Source organism: Mustela nigripes, chromosome 5 (assembly GCF_022355385.1).
Source record: "Mustela nigripes isolate SB6536 chromosome 5, MUSNIG.SB6536, whole genome shotgun sequence".
In the NCBI taxonomy this organism is placed as follows: Eukaryota; Metazoa; Chordata; class Mammalia; order Carnivora; family Mustelidae; genus Mustela; species Mustela nigripes.
Window position 1 is genome coordinate 5,554,389 of NC_081561.1, and position 21,912 is coordinate 5,576,300.

The following is a 21,912-nucleotide window of genomic DNA, read 5'->3' on the forward strand; positions in this document are numbered from 1 at the left end:
TATATTTCATCCTTACTACATCTCTAGAAGGTAGGGACTATTCTTTCTTATTTATTTTTATTTTTTTTTATTGTGGCAAAATGTACGAGACATAAAAATGACTATCTTAACCATTTTTTAAGTGTACAGGTCAGTGGCATTTAGTCCATCCCCATCGTTGTGTAATCCATCACCACCATCCTTCTCAGAAATTTTTCATCTTCCCAGACTGAAACTCAGCACCCATTAAACCCTAACTCCCTCTTCCTACTCCCACTCTGTCCCAAGTCCCTCACAACCACCCTTCTCCTTTTGGTCTCTATCATTTTGACTGTTCTAGGGATCACATATAAGTGGAATCAGACAGCGTGTGTCGTTTTGTGACTGGCTTAATTTGCTCAGTGTAATGTAATCAAGGTTCTTCCATTGTAACGTGTGTCAGAAGTTCCTTCCTTATTAAGGCCGAACTATATTCCATTGTATGAACGTACCACATTTTGTCCAACTGTCTATGTACTATTGGGTGGCTTCCCTGTTTTGGCTGTTGTAAATATGCTGCTACAAACATGGTTGTGAAATATGTTTGAGATCTTGCTTTCAGTTCTTTTGAGTATAGCCTCCAAAGTAAATTGCTGGCTCATATGGTAATTCTCTGTTTAATATTTGTAGGAACTGCCGTACTGTCTTCTACAGCAGCTTTACCATCTTACATTTCTGTCCGCAGTGCACCAGGGTTCCAATTTCTCCAGACAGGAGGTAGGTACGGTTCTTGTTTTAGTATTACAGAGGAGGAAGAGAGGCGCAGGGAGGTCAAATGGGCCCACACAGCTGACATGTACAGCCTGCATCTGATCCCTATCGTCCGACTCAGAACCTCTGATGTCCGGGAAAGATGAGGCCCGGAGAAGATTAAAGACCCGATTGAGGGCACTATAACTAATGTAGTATTGGGGTCTGGGTTCAGACCCAGGCAGCTTGCCTTCAGAGTTCATATTGTTAAACACTGTTAGATTTAGTGGTTGTTTTTTCTTTCTTTCGTTCTTTTTTTCTTTTTGATAAAAACGTTCTTTAAAAAAATTCAACGTTTTTTTAGAAAGATCCTAATTTTTGAATACTTCTATATGGTTTTCCCTCCCATTCTAAATTTATGCTTTCAACTGTTCTGTTGTTTAAAATATTATCCTAGGAAATGTGTGCAGTATGTTCGATTTTCTCTTTATTCAGATTTCTTGGGTAAAATTTGCCTTTAAATGTTTTGAATAAGCATGAATTGACTCTGGTAGAATTTTTTACACATCCTCACTCTACCTAACCAGAAGTTTGCTGTCAAATAAAACCAAGCAAAATGATCTCAAGCTGAATTTAAATTGGGGGAAACGTGGAGGGTATCAGTGGTAAACATTGAGGACGTTTTAAAAATTCCGGTAGAGGGAGTTTTCTGGCTCTGTCAACAGAGGATCAATAGCTAGGAAATGTCCTTATGTTTTTAACCCCTTATGTTTTAAATGTGTGTTTTGTTAAGAAGGTGTGCATTCTCCCTGAGAGAGTAGTCACCAGGGGGCTTTGTGGCATTCTGAAAACAGTACCCTTCCTTTGTGCGGCCGGCTCAGCTTGGCCTCTGTGTGGGTTCATGTCCCAGCCTGTCTCTAGAGCCTCTCGTACCACTGCCGGGGAGGCACCCTGTGAAAATACAGACCCAGGGGCCTCTTGGACCCTGCTCATCCAGGCAGACCCTCTGGGTGGGCAACTCCTATACTGCCCTTTAAGCCTGGGGGTGTTAGGGGGGCACTGGGTATGCATGGCCTCAAGCGCCTCCCCAGCTGGGTGTGGGTTTTAGACAAAGACTCCTGTCCCATTGTATCAGGAGTCCACAGTCAGCTGAAATGACCTTTCTGATCTGTAAGATATTTGTAGAATGATCTCATTCAGTACTCTGTACTCCACCTAGGGAGCTTGAAAACGTAATGATGCCCGAGGCCTGCCTCCAAAGATGCTGATGTAACTGGTCTAGTGGGTGCTCTGGCCATTGGGATTTGTAAAAAACTACATAGATAATTCTAAAGTATGGTGATGGTATAAGATTGTTGCTCTAATTTCTCTTGACTACCTGGTTCTTTGGGGTCTAATTAAGATTTTTACCACTGAAGGTCGCCTGGGTGGCTCAGTTGGTTGGATGACTGCCTTTGGCTCAGGTCATGATCCTAGAGTCCCAGGATCAAGTCCTGCATTGGGCTCCCTGCTCAGCAGGGAGTCTGCTTCTCCCTCTGACCCTCCCCCTTCTCAGATAAATAAATGAAATCTTAAAAAAAAAAAGAAAGTACACATGTACTTAGTACCACAGAAGATACAGGAGGTCTTTTCTCTGGTTGTCTCTATGAGTGGGGATTGTTGGAATATATTTCTCAAATCCAAAGGGATCTCTTCTATTTCGTTTATCTGTGGTTGAAAATTATTTCCGTATCTTTAATGAATATGTCTTCATATTCACACAATGCTGGTTTCTGCAGAGGACAGATCGTACTTACCTTGTAGAACCTTAAGTTTAAGAATATAGAGGAAAGACAACTGTTTGTTCTCCAGGATTTCAATGCTAGCTCCAGGTCACTGAGTTCCGATTTTAAAGTGAAGACTGCAGTGACGTTGGAGCTGACATTTCTGCAGTTCTGGAAGGCTTCTCATTTAGACCATCACTACCTATAGCACCTTTCCTTCTGTGATTTAAACCCTCAGCCATATCACTACTTTGGGAAATTTGACTGTGTTTTTTTTTTAATAATATTTTTTTATTTCTTTTCAGCGTAACAGTATTTATTGTTTTTGCACCACACCCAGTGCTCCGTGCAATATGTGCCCTCCTTAATACCCACCACCTGGTTCCCCCAACCTCCCACCCCCCGCCCCTTCAGACCCCTCAGATTGTTTTTCAGAGTCCACAGTCTCTCATGGTTCATCTCCCCTTCCAATTTCCCTCAACTCCCTTCTCCTCTCTAACTCCCCCATGTCCTCCATGCTATTTGTTATGCTCCACAAATAAGTGAAACCATATGATAATTGACTCTCTTTGCTTGACTTATTTCACTCAGCGTAATCTCTTCCAGTCCCGTCCATGTTGCTACAAAAGTTGGGTATTCATCCTTTCTGGTGGAGGCCTAATACTGCATAGTGTATATGGACCACATCTTCCTTATCTATTCATCCATTGAAGGGCATCTTGATTCTTTCCACAGTTTGGCGACTGTGGCCATTGCTGCTATAAACATTGGGGTACAGATGGCCCTTCTTTTCACTACATCTGTATCTTTGGGGTAAATACCCAGTAGTGCAATTGAAGGGTCATAGAGAAGTTCTATTTTTAATTTTTTGAGGAATCTCCACACTGTTCTCCAAAGTGGCTGCACCAACTTGCATTAAGCAACCTAGGTGAAATGGATGCATTCCTGGAAAATTATAAACTCCCAAAATTGAACCAGGAAGAAATTGACAACCTGAATAGACCGATATCTAGTAACGAGATTGAAGCAGTGATCAAAAACCTCCCCAAAAACAAGAGCCCAGGCCCTGATGGATTCTCTGGGGAATTCTACCAAACTTTCAAAGAAGAAATAACACCTATTCTCCTGAAGCTGTTTCAAAAAACTGACTGTATCTTTGAGTAAGCCATTCAGGCTGAGGGCATCTGGTTTAGAGGAATGCTTTGTCCTAGCTCCTCCTGGGTTGTTTGAGGTTGTTTAAAAGAGTAGTGGTGGGGAGGAGTCAAGATGGCGGAGAAGTAGCAAGCTGAGACTGCTTCAGCTAGCCGGAGATCAGCTAGATAGCTTATCTAAAGATTGCAAACACCTGAAAATCCATCGGCAGATTGAAGAGAAGAAGAACAGCAATTCTGGAAATAAAAGAGTAGTGGTGGATCTGGCATCATCTTTCCCGTGTCGGATTGTGGCTTCAAGATTGTTTGGTTGAAATTTCACAAAGTTCAGAGACGAGATTTGGAGTTTGGGGAAACAAATATTCTTTTTGCTTTGATTTGGTTTTAAAATGAGTATTTAGTAAAATTTTCTAACTTTGTCATTGTTTATATTCTGTGTGTTTATGAGAACTCTGTCAGTAGTTGAAACAGAGAGGACGTATGATTCATGGCTGTTTTCCTGCTGTGTATCTCTTAGGCACCCCACTTGAGGGTAGAAAATGTTTGAGTTACTCTAGTACTTGAGGACAAGGACTTCCTGACCCACTCCCAAACCTTTCAGATACAGGCACAGAAAAGTTTGTACATGTATATGTGTATGTATTTACACATGTACTTAGTACATGCATACATAATGTTATCTTTATTTATAATCATACATAGCTGCTAATTCAGAGTGACATGAGGAAATTCTCTTAGGGATATCTGCCTTTTGTCCTCCTTGATTTTTTCAAAGAGAGGCACATTTGGGTTTGATCTGGCTTTCACGTTTAGATAATTTCATAATAGTTGTAGGGGCTGGACTAGGAAGGTGGCTTCCTTCTTGCATTTGTGTGGATTTCTCCTTTTAGTTAATTACCTTGGTGACAGTTGTGTGTAGAGGTGGAATGAGAGCACTGATGGGTGAGGGGACCTGATTGCTTACATCAAAGGCAACAGCATTTGGTCATTTCCAATGTCCTAGAAAATGAAGGCTGTGCCCCACCCCCTTCCCCCTGGAAGGACTTGAAGGGGCTCCTGGATCAGTTGGAATGGTTTTTCTGCTCTGTACTCTCATTTGTTTTCCCTGACTCCTTCCCTGTGATTATTCTTTGGCTGTTGACCTCCAGGGACTGGTTTGTTACACGTGTTGCTCAGAAAAGGTCAAGGGTTATAACATACAGCACTTAGTTTTCTGTTGCCTTAACTTAGTTTTTAAATGGAAGGGCAACAAGGTACCAGCAGATTCTCTAAAAACATAGCCAGTGGTTTTGTGGAGGAGGTTTGGCTGGCCCCTCCTAGCTCTAGCCCAGCCCAGTGCCACCTCTGGGTCTTTCAAAGCCAGCAGCAGTCCGTCAATGATAGTTTGTGGCATCTTCCTATAGGGAGTATAGACTCAAATATTATATTATGGTGATATGGGGAGGGGCCACTCTATGTAGGTTCCATTTCAGTCTGGCTAAGTGGGGCCCGATAATCTGCATTTCTGATGCACTCCCACATGATGTGGATGCTGGTCTGTGGACCACACTGGGGATAGCAAGGCTTTGCTCTAAAAAGCCTACTTAAATCTCCCCTAATGCCTAAGAGGAACAAAGATGTTTGACTTGTCTGCTTACATGGGATAGCATATGTGCCTAGCCAAATACCTCTGGCCTAAATACTCTCATGGAGAGTCAAGGTTAAAAAAGTACCTGTTTACTAGGTGCTAGACCAAGCTCTCAGAGTTCTTTTCATATGCTTGATCCTCACAACAGGCTTAGTGAGGTAGGCACTGTTATACCCCTATTTTATAGATAGGGAAACTGAGGCACAGGGGCGTTAAGTAGCTTGACCAAGGTCACATTAACTAACAAGTGAAAGAATAGGGCTTGGCATGCAGACAGTGTGGACTCAGTACCCCAACTCTGAAAGGATTGCCGTGTGCTTCCTCTAAGGTGTTACATTTGTAAGGAAGTGGAGTCAGATGATGGCTCAGAAATGAGTGTCTTGGTTTGGATAGTAGGTGGTTCCAGAAGGCAGGCTGACTACAGGTGTGTGTTTGGGATAAGGAGGGCTTAGCAGGAGAGAGTGGGCCGTGCTGTTCATGTTGAATGGACAGAATTAGTGGATGAAGGGAAGACTGGCATGATGCTGGTACTTGAGGAACAGAAGGGCATGTGGAGCAAACTTCTATTTTAGCATTTCGATGTATCAGATACTGTGGTTTATGTTCTTTTTCTTTCTTTCTTTTTTTTTTTTTTTAAGGGTTTTATTTATTCAGTTGACAGAGAGAGCAAGTGTGCAAGTATGGGGCTGAGGAAGAGGGATAAGCAGACTCACTGCTGAGCACAGAGCCCAACTCAGGGCCTGATCCTAGGACACCAAGATCATGACCTGAACTGAAGTCAGATGCTTAACTGTCTGAGCCACCCAGAAACCCCTACATTCATTATTTCTTTTGAACCTTATAATGACCTTACGGGGTAGGTATCAGTTTTAAAGATAAGGGAACTGAGGTTTGGAGAGATTAGGTAATTTTCCCAAAGTCGACAGAGAGGAGGGGGGCATAATTTGAATTTTCAGTCAGTTGCTCTGCAGCCTCCCGGGGCAGGGCCTCGGAGTAGAAATTCAGATGTAGAGAGAAGGTGAGAATTTGGTTGTTGACACTGCGTTATAAAAGACGTGGTTGGCCAAGGGATAAAGGTAAGAACACAAGAGGTGCAAGGCAGGGAACCTACAGGTCTCAGTGTTGGCCATTTAAAATTGGACTTGAGTTCCCTAAGATCTCTGTGTGTGGGGACTGGTCCCCAGGTTGGACACAGGGCTGAAACTGCATGTGGGGTTAAGTGGCTCCAAGTTTAAATCAATTTCCATCTGGTGATTGATAGTGTGTTGAGATTGGATACTCTTCCTGACCTGTGTCTTTCATTCCTGAGTGAGCCCAGGAGAGGCCAGCCCTGCCCTCACATTGACTTTCCTGGTGTCACCACAAGTGATGAGTATTTCTGTTTTCTTCCCCCGTCTTTCTGATTATTACATTTCTTGCCACAGACATTCCTCATTGCTCCAGATGTGAAAATCTGAGCTTATTTACTTTAAATGATCACACAGTCTCATGTGAGCCCATATAAATCTCTTTAACAGAGAACTAACCTGATAGCATGTGTGCTGTGCCTGGGGAATTCTCTGTCTCAGGATGCTCGCAATGGAGGGAATTGAGTGGGGTTAGCTGGTGGGCACTGCTCATTTCTTGGCAATCATTGACAATATGGGACACCTCTAGGTGATTCTCCATGAAGCTGTTCTCTGCACATGGCTCCCTGCCCATCATGCAATGAAAAATGCCTCTGGTTCCCTTCCTCCATGGGTCAAAGAGCAGGCTTTGCCCTCTGGTGTGGCCTCTCTCCTCTTTATCCTTATGATCAAAGGCTTGTACTCCATTTTTTATTGTTTTATTTTATTTTTTAATTTTAACTCAATTACTTAATTAGTTAATTTTCTAAAAGAGAGAGAGAGGGAGAGAGAATAGGAGAATGGAGGAGGGCAGGAGCAGAGGGCAAGGGAGAGAGAGAATCTCAAGCAGGCTCCATACCCAGTGTGGAGACTGACATGGGGCTCAGTCTCATGACCTGTGATTATGACCTCATTCAAATCAAGAGTCCAACACTTTCCTGCCTGAGCCACCCAGGGGAAAAAAAAAAAAAAAAAAAAAAAAAAAAAATATATATATATATATATATATATATATATATATATATATATATAAAATTTATTTTTATTTTTATTTATTTATTTTTATTTTTAAAATTTTTAAAATTTTTTATTTATTTTGCAGAGAGAGAAACAGAGACAGAGAGCACAAGCAGGGGGAACAGCAGAGGGAGAAGGAGAAGCAGGCTCTCTGCTGAGCAGGGAGCCTGATATGGGCCTTGATCCCAGGACCCCAGGATCATTATCCGAGCCAAAGGTAGATACTTAACCGACTGAGAGCCCTCCATTTAAAAAAAAGATTCTCTTCTAATGATAGAAGCATCAGAACTATATTATAAAAGCTAAGAAATAGAAAGAGAAAAAAACACCCCCATTCAGCATCCTAAAACAGTGATTGTTATTTCCTGAAGTGGTTTTTACATGTTTGTATCTGTTTTCTATCTGCATTTCCCATTAGTGCTATGTAATTTCCATCATTACCATTTTAATAGTTGCATAATGTTCTGTAGTATACCATTAATGATTTAGCTGTCTTGTTAACAAGTACATTGCTCCCAACTTTTCACAATTATTAATGACACTGTAAGATATATCTTTGTACATGTGGCTATTTCCATATTTTGAATTAGATTCTTACAAGAGAGTCCCAGGTGTGGCATTATTAGGTCAAAGAGTATGAACAATTTTATGGCTCCTTAAACATATTGCCAGATTGTGGAACCAAATTACAATGTCATCACAAAGTCATTTGTTTCCCAGGTGGCTAGCCAGGGTTGGGGTTGCAGCCTCTCTCAGTAGGACAGGTGGAGGGTGTGTGTGAGAGTGTGTGCTCATGTGTGCACATACAAAACTCACTGATTCAGGTGTGTATTGATTTAAACTGCAATGACATGGGGCACCTTGTCATTGTTAAGCATCTGCCTTTGGCTCAGGTCATGATCCCAGGGTCCTGGGCTTGAGCCCCACATTGAGTTTCCTGCTCATCGGGGATCCTGCTTCTTCTACTCCCCCTGCTTGTGTTCCCTCTGTCTCTCTCTCTTTCTCTGTCAAATAAGTAAATACAGTTAAAAAATAAATAAAACAACAAAAACAAAACCTGCATTGACATTATGCATTGTTCTTGTTAATAGGAAGATACTAGGTGTTTTGTGCCAATATAATAATTGTTCGGTTCATTGTTTAATATCACAGTGTGTTAGACAAGGAATACAGCAAGTTATATATATTTCCTGTTATTTCCGGAATTTTGAAAATGTAAAAAAATTGGCAAAGGTTAATTAGTAAGAATAGTCAGGACGAGGTTCTTAATGGCCCTCTCCTTTTTGAGAATGCCTAATGATTTGAGGTGAAGGTGGAATTTGAAGGCGGTCAGTAGGTCAGGCAGAGGGAAGGACATTGGACGTACCTGGGGCCTCTGCTCAGGAGCTTGCCTAACCCTGGGCAGCAAAGATGCCCTTACCTGGTAACTGCAGTTTTCAAATGTGGAATTGAGTGCTTATGTTGGAGGGGCTGTGGGGAATCAACTTTGATTAGTTAGTAATTTGTTCTAGATCATTGCTATTACAATTTCATCCAGTTCTTTGTATTTCCCATTGGGCTATAAACATTAAATACCTTACATTGGGGACTTTTTTTTTTTTTTTTTTAAGATTTATTTATTTATTTGACAGAGAGAGATCACAGTACAGAGAGAGGAGGAAGCAGGCTCCCTGCCGAGCAGAGAGCCCGATGCGGGACTCGATCCCAGGACCCTGAGACCATGACCTGAGCCGAAGGCAGCGGCTTAACCCACTGAGCCACCCAGGCGCCCGGGGACTGTATTTTTTAAAATCCTTCATTTTTATGCCTGTCCCCTGGATTGTCTAGCACACTGTTTTGTATCTTATGTATGTTGTAGTGGCTTTGTGTCTTCTGACTGACTGACTGACTGACTGACTGAGGGAAATGAATGCTCTATCCAGTGGTCCCAGGAATTCTGCAAAGCCCTGTGGTTATGTAATGGGATTGGCCAGGTCTTGTGCTCCTAAGAGTGAGTGAGTGGGTGTATGTAAAATCTGCAGCTAGCCAACCTCATAGGGGTAAAGAAGAAACTTGGTGGAAAAATTACCTAAGAAAGTGGTGCTGGAAAAGATCTCTCTCTCGCTCTTTTTTTTTTTTTTTTTAAGATTTATTTATTTTAGAAAGAGAGAGCAAGGGAAGGGGCAAAGGGGGAAGGAAAGAGAGAGAATCCTTGATCAGATTCCCCACTGAGCATGGAGCCAGATGTAGGGCTCAGTCCCAGGACCCCAAGATCATGACCTGAATGAGGATCAGGAGTCTGATGCTTAACTGACTGAGCCATCCAGGCGCCCCTGAAAAGATCTCTTGACTCTTGTGTATTACCCTCTGCATCATCTAACAGTTCATCCTTATTTGATAGATGAAGAGATAGCCTAGGAAGGCCAAGTGGCTTCCTCAAGGTCAAACAGATTGTGGATGATGATTGGGAATTCCCTTGGGTCCCACTATAGTGTCCTTTCCAGTACACCCTGTTACTGGGTGACCCTGTTATTGGGGGTACTTGTTACCCTCATCCCCCCTTGCCCTCAACAGATCTATATTTGTATTTTTTTCCCCCATATGCCCACATTCCCTTCTCTTGTAGCTGCACAGAAATGTGTTTATAGAAGTTGTGACCTTGATGCAATAGGTCAGGTCCAGAGCTTTAGATGAGAGCCCCGAGATAGTGTGGGATCAAAATTCGGTTCATACAGAATTACAGCTTTGCATTATCACCTCCGAATTTGAATTGTTAGTAACTTGTTAATTGTTAACTTGTTAATTATTATTAACTTGTTATTTCAGAGGAAGAATATTTAGTATTCATTGTGGTACATGATTGGAGTGTGTATTGGCCACAACTGTGATCCTAATAAAACTCTCATTATGATCCATATGCACAGGGTAGAGATTTAAGGTTGTCAGGGAGCATTAACGTTGAGTTTCTTGATTTCTCTTGTGTGACTGAAATCTAAACCTCAGTGTTGCATTGTCTGTGTGGTGGTTTTCCTTCCTCTCGGTAACCTCTTCCCCAAATACAACAAGCACATTTGTTGGCACAGTGTTAAGTTCTGAAGCTAAGGGCTTTAATAGTGAGGCAAGTGCCCATGGTGAATGTCAAATGGAAGAACTGAGCAGACAAAGCAGGAGGGAGGATGAACAGTCTCCTGGTCCTTTTAACAACCCTGTGATATCTGTCCTGGGATTTGAATGATTTGTGAATGACTATAGCCTGCTCAGTCCGAGGTGGCTCGAGGCCTCTGGAAATTGATGTGAGCCACATCAGCTGTCAGTAGTTATAGCTACTGGGTAATCGCGTCTGGAATTTATGGGTATTTACATTTCGGAGGGCTTTGACTATGTTTCTGTAACTTTGGAGTAGAAATGTTTGTCCTTGGTATGACTGAATAGCTTATTTTATGCATGGTGCCAGGGTTTCAAACAGTCTCAGTGTGTAAACCACTTTCTCCCTGCAAGAGCACAAAGATAATCTCGTTAATCCTATCTGTAGCTAGTGGACAGGATGATTTTTGTCTGCATCCCACTAAACTAGCTCCATGCTGCCTTCTGTGCAATAACCAGTAATACGGTTACACGGTAAAAATAAGTTAGAAGCGTCTTACCAAACTGTTGTTGATAAACATTCTGCTATAGCTTGCTGACGTAGATACTTTTTTAACTTTGTTTGAGCTCAAAGGGATTAACTTTTTTTTTGGTGATAGGAACTATTATGCCTTTTCTCAAAAATTTAGAAAATAAGGAAAAGCTGAAAGAAAATTATCCCAAGTTCCTTCCACTTGAATGCAAGCCACATATAACATTTCAAAATTATCTTTTATTCCTTTTCTATACATAATTTTTATGTGGTTATAATTAGGTTCTTTTTAGAGAGTAAGAGAATGTGGGAGGAGGAGCCAGAGGGAAAGAGTTTTACACAGACTCTGCGCTGAGCATGGAGCCCATCGTGGGGCTCAGTCCCGTGACTGAGCATGACCTCAGCCGAAACTAAGGGTCACATGCTTAACTGATTGTGCCACCTAGTCGCCCCTTTAATTAGGCTATTTTTGAAAACATTTTTTTGTTTCTTTCTTTTTTTTTTTTTTTTTAAGATTTTATTTATTTATTTGACAGAGATCACAAATAGGCAGAGAGGCAGGCAGAGAAAGAGGCGGAAGCAGGTCCCCACTGAGCAGAGAGCCCGATGAGGGGCTCGATCCTAGGACCCTGAGATCATGACCTGAGCTGAAGGCAGAGGCCTAACTCACTGAGCCACCCAAGTGCCCCTTTCTTTCTTTCTACTGAACACATATGTTTTTCCTTGTATTATATCCTTTACAAAAACCTAATTTTTCATTGTTTATTGAAATATTTGCTTATTTTGTCAGTGTCTGGACCAGCGGCTCAGCCCTTTCTCGTCAGTGGATTTTGCAGTGCCCCTTAGTCATGGAGACAGACCTGAGCACATTGTCTTTCCAGTTAGTAGTGATGGGCTCCCTCTTTCCTTTGAGAGTCTTTGATTGGCACAGCTCTGATATTTTCCAATTGCAGATTATCTTCTAGTAAACTTTCTGTGCATGAAGTTTAGTATATATTTAGGATTAGTTCTTTTTTTTTTTTTTTAAGATTTTATTTATTTATTTGAGAGAGGATGAGAGAGAGAAGAGGGAGAGGGAGAAGCAGATTCCCCACTGAGCAGGGAGCCCAGAGTGGGACTTGATCCCAGGAAGCTGGGATCAGGACCTGAGCTGAAGGCATACGCTTAACTGACTAAGCCACCCAGCCACACCTAGGCTTAGTTCTTTAGGATATTTTCCCAGAGTTGAATTGTGGTCAAAGAAGATTAAACATTTTGATGTTACACACACACACACACACATATACAGAGTTTTATGTTGTATATTTTATGTATTATTTTCAACAAGGTGATACTAGTAATGCCTAACTAACCACAGGCTACACACTAACATTGGGTATTACTGCTATTTAAGCTTTGTTAACTTGATATGTAAGAAGTAGCATTGAGTTTTTAATTCTTTGCTTAGCAGTGGGTTTGAGCATTTTGGTGTCTATTGGTTAATGAGTTGATTTCCCATTTTATGAATTACCTCAGCTTAGTGCTGTGGTAGGTAGGGAAGTGTGGTGCCTTTGGGAATCTTGGTGGAGTGACTATGATTAGGACATGAGGTTGCCCTGTGGACTTAATCTAGGCAGGACCCTATTTTGAGCCTTAGCTTCTGCCTTACCTAGTGGCGGGTAAGCATTCACCCTCCCCACTTTGCTTCAAGAGATGAGAATCTTTTAAGACTGAAGTCAAGGGTTGGGGGAGGGAGGCTGGCCAGCTTAGACGGTAGAGCATGGGACTGACTCTTAGTCTTCGGGTTGTGGGATTGAGCCCCACTTTGGGTGTAGAGAGTACTGAAAAATAAATAAAATCATTTTTTAAAAAAGGATTGAAGTAAAGGGAGAGTGTGAGATTTTAATTTTTATTAAAAAAATGGAACATGGATGTAAGAGTTTTTTCACTTTTTAAAAATAGGCTACTACAAAACTGTTCTTCTTCCTTTAATTTTTTCCTGAGGTTATTGAGTCTCTCCTGGGCCGGGTGTTCCCTAGCTGAGGGAGCACCGTTGTATGCGGTGGCCTCAAGGCAGAACGGGAGCACTGTGTCCTGGGAAGGTAGACAGAGCCAGGACACCTGGATGGTGACAAGAAAGATCTGAGTGAAGTCACAGAAGCAGGAAGGAGCCCAGTGATGTGGACATTTGTAGGTCCTGGAGAGTGCTGAGGGCAAGCGCTGAGGTTTGAGCTGCAGGGGTGTGGTTCTGTAGAAATGGATTGGAGGGGGACCAGGACAGGAAGCAGTAACTCCCCTGGGGTGCCAGGGTAGGCTAGGCACGAGCTGATAGGGGCTTACATGCCCCTGCATCTTAAACCATCTGTGGCAAAGGACCATATTTTTTTTATTTCTAATCTTTGTTGATGGATTTGTTTGTAAATTATGAGAAACATGAATTATTGGAAGAATGTGACAGCAGTGCCTAATTGTTCCAAAAGGATTTGTGTGCTTCCTCTCCCTTTCTGTCCTTACCTTACCACGGGCTGGCTCTGGGCATCTGCAGACCACCCCTCAGTTGTCCCGGCTCTTAACATCCAGCACTACATTGAGCACTTTCTGTGCACGGGGCAGTGGTGCGTGGTTACCATTCTCTGCCAGTCGCTGTGCTACGTGCAGGAGAAACAGTGAGACGGGAAGTCAGACCTCCGCCTTAGCTTCTGTGGTCTTGCTGAATTAGGGGAGAAGTGGATGAAGGTGGGGGAGATAACTAGGGCTTACTGGTGGATGGGATGCGGAGGACGGAAGGAGGAGGGGCGGACTGCAGGCTGACTGGCAGGAGCAGGGGCTATCTTTCAGATCTGGAGGGTGCGAGATTCTTTTTAGCCTTGAACTGTTATATTTTAAAGAGAGGACATCCTATCTTTTTAAACAGCAAAATGATTTACATCCTGCTGCAGATTTGCAATGAATCTCCAGGGAAGAAATCTAGATGGCTGGGGACAGGGGTGGGAGGGAGCCTTACTTTTCAATATATATATTTGTATCTTTGGAATTTTGTAGTGTTTGTATCCTCTCTCCAACAAAATATGTTTAAAAATGGGTTTTTTACAACAGCTATGGATAAATTTGAAATAAGAAATGTGAAGACTAAAAAAAAAAAAAAGGAAGAAATGTGAAAACTTATCTGATGAAACTTTAAAGCTGAAGGGATATGATAGAATGGTTAAAGGAAGAGTATAGAAAGGAAGGCTTGGTAGTAAAAGTGGTCACTTCTCTGGAAATTTGTAAACTAAGTGCTTTCCCAATTCAAAAGAGCAGTAGTACTTTTTGTTGTTGTCATTTCTCCAGAATTTCTCTGGAGAAATAAAAATGTGAGAAAAACGTGGGAAATTCTGAAAAGTATAAGAAATGAGCAGCAGTTAAGCTTACGTTAAGGTATGGCATAAAGCTAGAATTACTTAAACCCTGGACCTGGACAGCTTAAACTTCTTGCTGTGGAAGAAGAAATAGACAAACAGATCAAGGGAACAAAACAGTACCCAGAAGTAAACCTGAAATGGACCTGAAATTAGATGATGATAATGATGGTTTTCAGATTGCTGTAGAAAATATGTTTGTCCAATATAAATGTTCAGGGAAATGAGACTAAACAAAATGCATGTTTCCCCTTTCACTCTTTACACCCAAGGGAATTCCAGATCTAGATCAAAGATTTAAGTGTGAAAATATGAAATAGTACAACTATAAGAAAACAAGGGTGTACTTATTTGTAATTTCAGAATGGTGAAGACCTTTCTCTGAGCTGTGTACTTGTAACACACATGGCCAAGAAAACAGTTGACAGAAAGACAAAGTTAACTATCTTAATTCTGGAAGAATTCATAGATGCAAGTAATAAAAAGACTATTAGTCCAACAGTTTGTGTGTGTGTGTGAATTGGTAGTTTAAGAGAAAATATACAGATCCTGCTAAAAAAATAAATGAGATGTGCTGCCTTGCCGATAACAATTATTAGAAGGTAGGTCAATGAGATACTATTTTTGGACAGTTTGCCAAAAAAATAAACAAAATTCCAAGTGCCTATGAGAGTTTGGGCAAATGGAAACTTTCACCATAAAAACATGAGACCTACAGACAATATCAAAATAGAATGCCCTTTGCCCTAGAAATCCCACCTTTAAAAAATTATCTTCTAGGGATGCCTGGGTGGCTCAGTTGGTTGGACAACTGCCTTCGGCTCGGGTCATGATCTCGGAGTCCTGGGATCAAGTCCCGCATCGGGCTCCCAGCTCCACGGGGAGTCTGCTTCTCTCTCTGCCCTTCTCCTCACTCATGCTCTCTCTCCCTGTCTCTCTCTCAAATAAATAAATAAAATCTTTAAAAAAAAAATTATCTTCTATTTGAACTTAACAATGATTTGCTAAGATACGTGGGCGGAGATTCTTAACCCAGCATCATTTTTTTTTTTTTTTTTAAAGATTTTTTATTTATTAATTTGACAGAGAGAAATCACAAGTAGATGGAGAGGCAGCCAGAGAGAGAGAGAGAGGGAAGCAGGCTCCCTGCTGAGCAGAGGGCCCGATGCGGGACTCGATCCCAGGACCCTGAGATCATGACCTGAGCTGAAGGCAGTGGCTTAACCCACCGAGCCACCCAGGCGCCCCCCAGCATCATTTTTTACGGCAGAAACCTGGTGACGGCGCGCCTCAGTGTGGCACCGGTCAGGTAAATCTTGGCACCCCCACGTGGCAGTGTCATCTGTAGCCACCCAGAAGGTGAGGAGACTTAGGTGCCAACAGAGCAAGCATTCCTGGGAGAGTTGCTATTCAATGGAAAACAAGATGTGGTCCTGTTTGTAGACAGATTAAATAAATCCCCACTCTTCCAGAAAGGATCCCAGGAAACAATAGCAGTTGTAGGAAAAGTGACAAAGTAACCAAGAAGGGGTTCCATCTGAATTATGTGTGTGTGGGTGTGTTGTCTGTTCTATTATTTTTAACTCAACAGGGAGTATCTGAGTATGAGATCATAGGGCTCTCTTTCTCTGAAACTCACACACATATCTACACTCCCTAATAAATGTTACTTATAAAACAAATCCTGTAACATTTTCTTTATTCATAGATTGTGATATTAGACTGAGATCAACTTACTTTGTTTATCCTGTCCTCTTCAGATACATGAAACTCTCTTAAGATTGAGACCTTTTCAGTTTTTGATCTTGGTGGTTTAATTAACTAAGAAGAAGACCATGAGCCTCTTTAATCATGGGCGTGGAGAGTGGTAGAGAACCTAAAGGTTTGTTAAGTGATGGGGACTAGGGACTTCTGATTTGATCTGGCTGTCAGAAGGAAGACAAAAGGCACCCACAGACTGCTTTCTTTCATAACTGTAATTTAATTTATTTCTGATCCGTAGTGATACAATATCTCCAGTGTGGCCCCATGTGAATTTACCTACTGTAGATTTCTTTGGGGGTAAAAGTTAGTTTAAATAACTTTCCATGTGTCATCGGATCTTCTGAATGTTTATGGGTTTTATGCAGTAAACATATTCATCCACAAACCAAATTTAGGTACATAAAGTTCTTGGACTACTAATGAGCTTTTTAGATGTGTGTGATGTCTGTAAATTTGAAGATAATTTAGAAAAAAGCAAATGGCTTGGGACCATCTTCTGGCAGCAATTCAGATTATGAATGAAGCTGCAGTCCTTGTGAGTGTGCCTTCCATTCAAAAGCAATGCAGTCTTATTCAAGGCATTCATGTATCCCCAGAAATTAAAGTATAAAAATTTTAATAAGAATTTCTTTTGGGCTTTGCTTGCTATTAATCTCTAAGTCTCATAACTTACATTTGTATGGTATTTTTTTTGTGTGTGTGTTTAGAGACTTTTTTCCCCCCACATTCTCACTTAGGCTTCCTAATGACCTTGGGAATTGTGTTTATTACTTGAGGATTTATTGTTTTTAGTGTTTGACAGTGGAGGGCAATATTGCCAACCTAAAAAAGATGTTAGCAATGGTGCAGAATATTATAGTACCCAGCAGGAAGAACCAAGGACATATCAAAACTTAAAGATTTGACTCATTTCTGTAGCTGCTGAGAATGTGCTCATTGAGGAGAGTTTTGAAAAATAGGGTTAATTACCAGGATATGCTAGAAAGCGTGGGGCACTTTTTTCTTGCCCCTCCCCTGCTCTGCGCTATTATTTCCTAAAGAGCCATCTCTCAAAATTTTAAGACCATGGGGCCAACTATTGGTTTCTTGTTTTTAAGGGATCCAACCTGGACTTGAATACAGAATGGAATGCGAGTGCTAGACATGCTGGAGACAAGTGTTCAACAGTGAAGGCACAGTCCCATTCCTTAGGAGTTTCCATCTGATGCTCCCTTTTGGGGATGTGTGGTTACCAAGGAGGACATGCCCCCAGAGAACTTGGTGTTTAATGGGGTTGCTGTCTAATCAATAGGCAGACCTGACACTTTGTATTCAGTGTTGTAATAGGGGAAGTACAAGTTGTCAGAGAACGTATAGGCATGGTCTTTAACCCAGATTTTGAAGAGTTCGGATAAGGAGGGGAAGAAGTGGGCGGAGAGAGAGAGAGAGAGAATTTCAAGCAGACTTCCCGCTGAGTGCAGAGCCCCACTTAGGGCTTAATCCCATGACCCTGAGATTACCATCTGAGTCAAAAACAAGAGTCAGATGCTTCACTGACTGAGCCACCCAGGCTTCCCCAGAAGATAATTTCTGATAGAGAATTTTTTAAGGACTTTATAAAGTACAGGGACCTCTTCTGGGAAATAGATTTGTACAAGACTTAGTGAGGGAGGAGTGTCCACAAGGAATAGGCTCAGCAAAGCCTTGGGTACAAGTAAGCATGAGAAAGTGTTAAAAAACAGAAAATGGTTCAAGAAGGCTAGTTTGTGGCTTGGAGTTAGAGAATCTTAAGAGGTGAATCTGGAGAGGGAAGTGTTAGTTTCCAAAACTTTGCTGATTTTGGAATCACCTGGGAATTAAACAAAAATACTGATAACTGGCTCCCACCTCCTGGCATTGTGACTTAATTGGGATGAGGTATGCTGAGGCATTTATTTCCATGTGTAGCAAAATTTGGGAATATCCAAGACAGTTTATGAAGGTCTTGTATAATCCTGCTGAGTCCTAAGTATTTTATCCACAAAGACATTTTTGGCATGGAGGAGCTACTGGATGATTTTACCAGTAGAGTGACTTGATCAGACTTGTAGTTTGGAAGATCTTGCTGGTTGCTTTGGGGCAAATAGAATAAGAAAGCTGAAACTGGAAGCAGGGAAACCAGTCAAGGGGTCCCTTAGATAAATGAATGAATGACAGTAGGGATGGAAGGAGGCAGATGGATCCCTGAGGTACTGAAGAGATGGATTCAGAAGAACTTGTCGTGGGTGGGATGGGGGTGTGTGGGGCAAAGGGGAGTGATCATTGACTGAGGTGGGTGGGAGCAGGGAGAACAGGGATGTTGTGGTGGAAGGGGTGGGCCTTTCCTCCATATTTCGGCAAGGATCTTGAGCACTGCTGGTTTCTCCTTCCAAGGAATAGTTGAGAAAGTCCATTAATTTTTTGCTAAGCACTGACCTCGTTTGATCAACTGCCTCTAGCCCGATTTCCCTTCAGGTGGACCTTATATCTTATTCTTTGCAGTTCAAGTGGATGTCTTTTCTTTAATGATTAATGATCTTGCATATCTCAAATGCATTAAGAGATCTAGTAAGGGAGATTCTCGCCATACTTGTGATCCATGGGAGACCTTGTGGCCACCGTGGCTCAGTGGCATCTAAAGAGCTTTAGTTTTCATAGTTGGGGAAATGTACATTTCATTACTCTTTCATATAATTGAATTGGGGATTTATATTACCTTTCTTTTTCAAGATTTTATTTCTTTATTTGAGGAAGAGAGAGAGGGAGCGAGAGATAGAGCACAAGCAGAAGAGAGAGGGAGAAGCAGGCTCCCCACTGAGCAGGGAGCCTGACACGGGGCTCCATTCCAGGACCCCAGGATCATGACCTGAACCAAAGGCAAATGCTTAACAACTGAGCCACCCAGGCATCCCGTGGAATTTATAATACTTTTATCTAGAAAGTTTTCTGAGAATTTTTGAGGCAAATTTTATATAGCAATCTGGATTTCTTTGAGAAAGAAATACAATCTGTGTAAAAAGTTCAGTTGTGCTCTATTTCAAGAAAATCTAATATACAAACATCTGAAATGATAAAGCTGGCAAATCGTGGGTGGAGATAATTGATGGTTGATAATTTTGCTAATGGATTATTGGCTTTGAAAAGAAGTGCTTTAGGAATCTTTCATAATGTAAGTTTTCTATGCTCATTTAAATGACCTGAATTTTAGAAATAATATTTTGGGATAAGGAAAAGCCTGTCTGGATATTAGGTAATTAACTACTATTGTAATTGTGACGAGAATCCTGGGAAATCATTAATAAGGGTTAAGACCCCCACATAATGCTGGACAGTGTCAGGAAAGGTGAATATTCCTTTATATATATGTGCTCTCCAACCTTTTCCCATTACTGTAGCTTTTGTGAAGAGTTGTCTCATCTCTTTCCATGTACGCAGCACCTGAAGAACCCCACAGTGAAATCAAACTGTGTGTGACATTTTGGTCTGTTGACATGAATGTGATTCTAAAATCGTAAATTATATGTAGTGACATTGAGTATAGATTTACCTATGTAAATAAGTTTTGAAGCCAGAAATTATAGAGTTCGATGGGAAATTCATTTCCTGGTGAGAAAAAGGAGCTAAGAGAAATTATGAGTATTATAATCTGGAAAAAAAACACTGCACAATTTGAAAAATAGTAAGATCTTAACATTAAGTATTTGCAGCAAAGTAATAGCTCTCCTTTCAAAGAAAGAATGATACACTGGCAGCAAAACATGTGTTTTCCAAAGCATCAAGATATATTGTTGGCAGTGTATTATTTTGAAAAGAATTTGTTTTGTCTCTACAGAGTAGAATGATTTTTAGAGAAGTGGGGAACAGAGGGCACCCGAATACTTAACACATTTGTGATGGGCTGGTTATAAATGCATGTTCAGAGGCAAATGACCATGATAAACAACGATACAGGAGCCTGCTTCATATGAAATGAAATCATTTGCCTCCTGCCACCTTGCATGGCATCAACAAATGAATCGTGCACGAGACGTAAAACAGCAGATACTGCTGGTGCTCGTCCTGTCATCTGCCAGGGCTTCATTATGGAGAGGGATGCTGGTGGCTCTCCAGACTAAGCTTAACTGGCAGCCTTCACTGACTAATGGAGCCATATTCGTGTTGGCTGACATCTGGTTTTAAAGTTATTTATAAAGAAAAGATCGTTGTAATCCAAACAGAGATACTTTTTAAAAAAGATCTTATTTATTTATTTGAGATCACAAGTAGGCAGAGAGGCAGGTAGAGAGAGAGGGGAAAGCAGGCTTCCTGCTGAGCAGAGAGCCTGACTCGGGGCTTGATCCCAGGACCCTGAGATCATGACCTGAGCCAAAGGCAGAGGCTTAACCCACTGAGCCACCCAGCTCCCCCAAACAGAGACTTTTAAATGTCAGATGTACTGTGCAAAATTCATAGGGTGAGGGGCACCATAGGAAGAATTAGTTGCTTTTCTTAACACTTGTATGTCTGAGGGTGTTTTTCCTGTGTGCAAATGGTATTCCATATAGCATGTTATAAACAAAATACTTGAAATAAACATAGATTTCTGTAGTTTCGAACACTGTAAATAGGACTACTGTACCACCAAAATGACACATTAATGGGACAACATGGAAAGATCTTAGATGTCCACATTCCTGTCCTCACAATGACAAAGTAAGCTCAGCAAACTGAAAATCAATGACTCCTCTCAGATCCTTCAGGGAATCGAGGTTACAGGGTAAACTGGAGTCCCAAGAAATGGAGAGAAGAGTGCCTACCACGAATCACAGTTTATCAGAAGCAGAAGTCCTGAAGAAGAGCCCTCCTTCCCTGCCCCCCTCCCCCACCGCCTTTTCCCCCCTTCCCCCACCAGGACTGGTAAGAACAGTTAAACTGTAACAGGTGAATTGCTAGAGGCTTGGTGTGTACAAGCCTGAGAGTTCAAAACTACCAGGGCCCTGTACTGGGGCGAAGGGCTCTATGCTTTCATGAATTTTACTTCCAGGAGCGCTACCAGAGTCTCAAAAATCTTGTTTCTGGCAGTGGGAAGGGGAAAGAAACCATTTTGAAATATATCCAGAGCATTTTGTTCTCCTTAACAAAAGCATGCCCTACAGGAAACTATTTTACTAAAGTTTAACAGACCAGGAGTTTACCAGAACATAACTAACTGACTTGGGGGCTGGGAAATACCCTATTCTAGCCCCTTTTATACTTTTGGTCTCACCTGAGGGGGAAAAGGAAAAAAGAAAGGTGAGTCACACTTGAAGGTCGCAGTCCAGGGGACATAGTCTTCCTAGAATATCGGGACCTACTCCTAGCCCTGTAGAGGTCTTCTCTTTCTCCAACACCTTACTGCCACGTCAGTCATGGACCTGGATAATAAGAAGGATTATCAACAGCAAGATGCAGATCCTATGTAAGAGAAAGTCAGAGGCAACAGGGAAGACTGAAAAAGGGATAGTAGAATAGTTTTTAGCCTCCTGATACCTAAAACTAACAGTAAACCCAGCCTACCTCCTAGCCAGATACATATAAAACTTCACATTGAACACCTCAGTTCCTTTAACACAATACATCATGTCTGTTTTTCAAAAAATTACAAGGTATGCTAAAAGGCAAAATAGTTTAAAGAGACAAGTGAAGCATCAGAATCACAGTCAGATAGGGAAGAGGTTTTTGAATGGTCAGACTGAGCATTTAAAATAGGTATAATACACGCTAAGGGTTCTAATAGAAAAAATGGACAAAATTCAAGAACATGGAGATGTAAGCAGATAGATGGAAAC

The 21,912-nt window shown here is 41.5% G+C and overlaps 1 protein-coding gene across 12 annotated transcripts in view; it reads left to right on the forward strand.

The window, feature by feature from the left end:
• Positions 1-21,912, forward strand: part of FARS2 (phenylalanyl-tRNA synthetase 2, mitochondrial) — a 524,473-nt gene that overhangs the window by 52,577 nt on the left and 449,984 nt on the right. For 6 of the 12 annotated variants that reach the window (XM_059399371.1, XM_059399376.1, XM_059399379.1 and 3 more), the window contains one exon: positions 649-735. The exons of 2 other annotated variants lie outside the window; for them this stretch is intronic. Coding sequence is in view for 4 of the 10 variants with exons in the window: in XM_059399376.1 (XP_059255359.1) it covers positions 649-735 (87 nt within the window). In the remaining 6 variants the exon portion in view is untranslated. Of the gene's footprint in view, positions 1-648; positions 736-7,457; positions 7,590-21,912 lie in introns of those variants that run through there. 4 more of the 12 variants (XM_059399375.1, XM_059399378.1, XM_059399381.1 and 1 more) reach the window with 2 other exon arrangements.